At 41.5% G+C, this 5,114-nt stretch overlaps 1 protein-coding gene across 1 annotated transcript; it reads right to left on the reverse strand.

Moving 5' to 3' along the window:
- Positions 1-2,676: 2,676 nt before the first annotated feature.
- LOC138420921 (olfactory receptor 51M1-like) lies at positions 2,677-3,639 on the reverse strand. The gene has a single exon (XM_069554617.1). It carries the CDS (start codon positions 3,637-3,639, stop codon positions 2,677-2,679), a length of 963 nt encoding a protein of 320 aa, XP_069410718.1.
- Positions 3,640-5,114: the final 1,475 nt, after the last annotated feature.

Raw genomic sequence — 5,114 nt, forward strand, 5'->3', positions numbered from 1 at the left:
GGTTTCTAAAGAAAAGAAAAATAAATATTTGCTTCCAAGGAGCTGACACTGTAATATCTTTATTTTTCCATTTTTAGTTGTTTTATTAAGATAGATTCAAAGAGTGGTATTTCTGAGACAGGGTGTATGAATATTTTAAAAAATCTTTTGATCCATTTTTTTTCCTATAGAAAGTGAAAGTCACTGTCATGTCCCACTCTTTGCTACACCATGGACTGTAGCCTGCAGGCTCCTCTGTCCATGGAATTCTCCAGGTCAGAATACTGGAGTGGGTAGTCATTCCCTTCTCCAGGGGATCTTCCCAATCCAGGGATTGAACCCAGGTATCCCATATTGCAGGAAGATTATTTATTGTCTGAGCCACCAGGGAAGCCAAATCATATTATGTTTTTACACCAGTGTATGAAAATCTTTCTTTTACCATATATTTGTCTGCACAGACCTTCATTATTAACTGTTTTCTTCAATACTTACTTATTAGCATGATGTAAACATGTTAATTTGCATTTTAAATTTCAGCAAAGTAGAAATTTTAAAATGTTATTTTGTATACATATTTCCTAAGTTCAAAAATAAAAAAACACCAATACAGTATGCTAACACATATATATGGAATTTAGGAAGATGGCAATGACGACCCTGTATGCAAGACAGGGAAAGAGACACAGATGTGTATAACGGACTTTTGGACTCAGAGGGAGCGGGAGAGGGTGGGATGATTTGGGAGAATGACATTCTAACATGTATACTATCATGTGAATTGAATCGCCAGTCTATGTCTGACGCAGGATGCAGCATGCTTGGGGCTGGTGCATGGGGATGACCCATAAAGATGTTATGGGGAGGGAGGTGGGAGGGGGGTTCATGTTTGGGAAAGCATGTAAGAATTAAAGATTTTAAAATTTAAAAAATAAAAAACTAAAACTAAAAAAAATAAAAATAAAAAATAAAAAAATAAAAAATAAAATTAAAAAAAAAAAAGAAAACTTCAGCGTTAGTGGCCTATTTGCTAGTAACTGACAGAAGTTGAACTCCAACTCTAAATCTGAATTCTATTCTTTAGACCTCATTCTACTAATGGGATCCATAGACAGTAAAGTTCCACTCAATCTGGAGAAGAACATTCTGAGTCGTAGAGCTGCTCTTCAATAGTGTGGCCTACAGTGTGGATTTCAATTGAAGTTCAGAGTGGAATCTGTTTGTGCAGAAGGTCTGCCTTGAAAAATGTCCATGAGGAAGCAACCTCAATGCTGAGACTCCAACATGAATTTTGTTTAGTCAACAGTAGGGGAAATCTCTGCCATTTTTAGGTTCACAATATCATAAGCAACAGGAGCATGACTTTAGATGTATTTGTGGTAGTTTCCTTTATTAGAGCTTTGTTGCATTTCAGGTCATTGTGGAGATCTCACGATTAGAATACCCAGAAGCAAACATTGACTTCAGTCAATGTCAGTAAATCCATATGAAAGATAACATCAGAAATGATAAGAGCCAGGGGTGGGGTCCAGGGTGTCTACTAAATGAATAAGGCTGGAAGAAAGTACATCATCAGAAACATTTGGAGAAATTAAATTAGAAAAGAGTGCAGGAGTTCTGATTCTTCCAATGTGACTCAAGAGTCCAAAGGATATGGGTTATGTAGGATAGAAATTTAAGGGAAGGATTGGCCAGCCGAGAAAGGAGGCAGTCCCAAGGAGCCATGGAAGAAGGTACATTTTGTGAAGTGAATTTAAACAACTGATACTTACCTGTTCTCTCATAAGTTCTGTTCTATGCGCTTCTTTGTTGATTACTCTTCTTCAGTATTTGCTTAGTTTCACTTTAGTTTTTACACTTTGATAGCAACCTTCCTCTGGGCAGTTTTTGCTGCTACCGAAATATCTAAGTCTTATATAGAGAAGAAGGCATTATAATTCAAGCAAGAGAAGGTCAGCATCACCAACTCATAACTCAAGAAAGAAATTCACCCATATTTTATTTAGGGCAGTGGAAAAAAGCCTGGGAAAACAAAGGGTGTAATCAGTTCAGTTCAGTCACTCAGTCGTGTCCGCCTCTTTGTGACCCCATGAATTGCAGCACGCCAGGCCTGCCTGTCCATCACCAACTCCTGGAGTTCACTCAGACTCACATCCATCAAGTCGGTGATGCCATCCAGCCATCTCATCCTCTGTCATCCCCCTTCTCCTCCTGCCCCCAATCCCTCCCAGCATCAGAGTCTTTTCCAATGAGTCAACTCTTCTCATGAGGTGGCCAAAGTACTGGAGTTTCAGCTTTAGCATCATCACTTCCAAAGAAACCCCAGGGCTGATCTCCTTCAGAATGGATTGGTTGGATCTCCTTGCAGTCCAAGGGACTCTCTGGAGTCTTCTCCAACACCACAGTTCAAAAGTATCAGTTCTTTGGCACTCAGCCTTCTTCACAGTCCAACGTTCACATCCATACATGACCATTAGAAAAACCATAGCCTTGACTAGACGGACCTTAGTTGGCAAAGTAACGTCTCTGCTTTTGAATGTATTATCTAGGTTGGTCATAACTTTTCTTCCAAGGAGTAAGTGTCTTTTATTTCATGGCTGCAATCACCATCTGCAGTGATTTTGGTAGTAACAGGTACTAAATACTTTCAATCTTTGGCCTGATTTGGAACTTTCTTCTGGGCACTCAGTGGAATTTTTAACCCAGGAGCTTGCTGATGACACGGCGAATCTCCTTGGTCTTAATACTGTATATGATTGGATTAAGCATGGGAGGCACAAAGAGGTAGACATTGGCCATCAGAAGGTGGACAGCAGGTGGTGCATTCTTCCCAAAGCGGTGAACCAAGGACAGCCCCATCATGGGCACAAAGAATACCAGCACAGCACAGAGGTGTGAGGTGCATGTTTGAAAGGCTCGAAGCTGCTCCTCTTTGGAGGCCAGTCTTGCCACTGTGTGCAGGATGACCCCGTAGGACAGTGCAATGAGCACCAGATCCAGCATCACAGTAAAGACCACCAATGACAGCCCGTACAGGTTGTTGAGGGTGGTGTCTGTGCAGGCCAAGTGTATCACCTCCTGGTGCAGACAGAAAGAGTGGGAGAGGACTCTAGACCCACAGTAAGGGAAAGCCTTCAGGAGGAGAACAATGGGAATGAGGGCCACGGGGCCCCGCAAAATGACAATGAGGCCTACCCTGACCACTCTTTGGCCAGTGATAATGACTGAGTACCTCAGGGGATAACAGATGGCCACAAACCGATCAAAGGACATGACAAGGAGCACTGAGGACTCCATGAAGGAAAAGGAGTGGATACAGAACATCTGGACTTGGCAGGCTCCAAAGTAGATGCCATGGGACTTGAACCAAAAGATTCCCATAGTAGTGGGCAAGGTGGACACTGACAGGCCCAGGTCAGTGAAGGCCAGAAAGGAGAGTAGATAGTACATGGGTGTGTGCAAGCGAGGGTTGGTCTTAACAATGATCAGGATGAAGCAGTTGCCCGAGATGGCCACGAGGTACATCAGAAAAAAGAAGATGAAGATCCAGTGCTCGACGGTTTCCAATCCGGGAAAGCCAGTGAGGTAGAGTATGGGACTGAACTGCGTGAGGTTGGGCAGGAGCACGATGTGAGGATGGAGGGGATATTGGGCTGTCATTCTTCAGGGGCTGAGGTGAAAATAAATGGTAGTTCTGGTTATTAATTCTTCAGTTTCACAAACACACCATCATAAACAGATAATGACCATCATCAGCTTTGATATCCTCTACTTCACTGTTATCACTTATAATACCAAACTATCTGATTAAAACTTTCTTTGAATATAGCAGATTTCTCTACATTTATATTTCTTAGTCTTCTTTCCTGACTTCTCTTTATTTCAGTTCAGTTCATTTCAGTCGCTCAGTCGTGTCTGACTCTTTGCGACCCCATGAATTGCAGCACGCCAGGCCTCCCTGTCCATCACCAACTCCTGGAGTTCACTCAAACTCCTGTCCATCGAGTCTGTGATGCCATCCAGCCATCTCATCCTCCATCGTCCCCTTTTCCTCCTGCCCCCAATTCCTCCCAGCATCAGAGTCTTTTCCAATGAGTACTATGCTGAAATATGCCTGCTTTTATCCTTGGAAATTTTCTGGCCTTACTCTATTATTCCTTCTCATACATCATCATTCCCATAATTGTTTATCATACTTAAGCTGATGAATGTCAAATACAAAACTATAATTCTCTTCTTCTTTTATATGTCCAGCAGTATGCTGAGCATCTGCATCTAGGTGTTTCACTGTTATTTCAAAAGCATGCTGAAAATTTTAATTATAGTCACATCCCCCAACAGGGTTTTCATCTATTCATTTTCATTGACTCATTAGTAGAAATGAGAAATGCGGGTAATAGAAATGTGGACTTCAGAAATAAGTTGAAGAAGAGATACATGTTTGAGAGGTATTAGTATATAGGCAGGAAACAGAAATCTAAAATATTCGTGTAGGGAGAAGTTTCCAGTATCGACTGTACAAATCTGATATTTAGAGTTGGAGAAGAAAAGACTGCATTGAAAGAGAATGTGGGGAAAATGCTAGTCAGAATAAAATCGGAAGAATGTGATCTTATATCAGTTTTAAGAGGGATTAATTATACATGATGTTGCCAAGGGGTCAGGGTTATAAGGACTGAGAACTGACTAAAGGATTGAGCAATGTGAAAGTTACAGCTGACCTTGAGAAGAACAGTTTCAGAGTGGTGATGGTGGTTTAGTCACTAAGTCGTGTCTGACTCTTGTGACCTCATAGACTGGAGCCCATCAGGCTTCTCTGTCCATGGGATTTTTCCAGGCAAGAATACTTGGGAATAAAATCATCCCTGCCTACTCCAGAAGGACTACGACCTTGTCAATATTGCTACTTCCCTCTGCTGTGAGCATGCCTGCTTCTGATCCTGAACAATCACAGTTCTCAATTATTTTCCGCAGGACCACCTGAGTGGACAGCTGCACAGTATCAATAAAGCAGTTCTTAGGGAGGAAAAGTACATTCATATCTTCATAAGATAAAGAGGAAAAAATAGGAAGAGAGAAATTAGGTGTACAAGAGCAATATAGTAGGATTCCAGGCAGTGACAAAAGAATATTTG

The sequence above is a fragment of the Ovis canadensis genome, chromosome 15 (assembly GCF_042477335.2).
Source record: "Ovis canadensis isolate MfBH-ARS-UI-01 breed Bighorn chromosome 15, ARS-UI_OviCan_v2, whole genome shotgun sequence".
Taxonomy (NCBI): domain Eukaryota; kingdom Metazoa; phylum Chordata; class Mammalia; order Artiodactyla; family Bovidae; genus Ovis; species Ovis canadensis.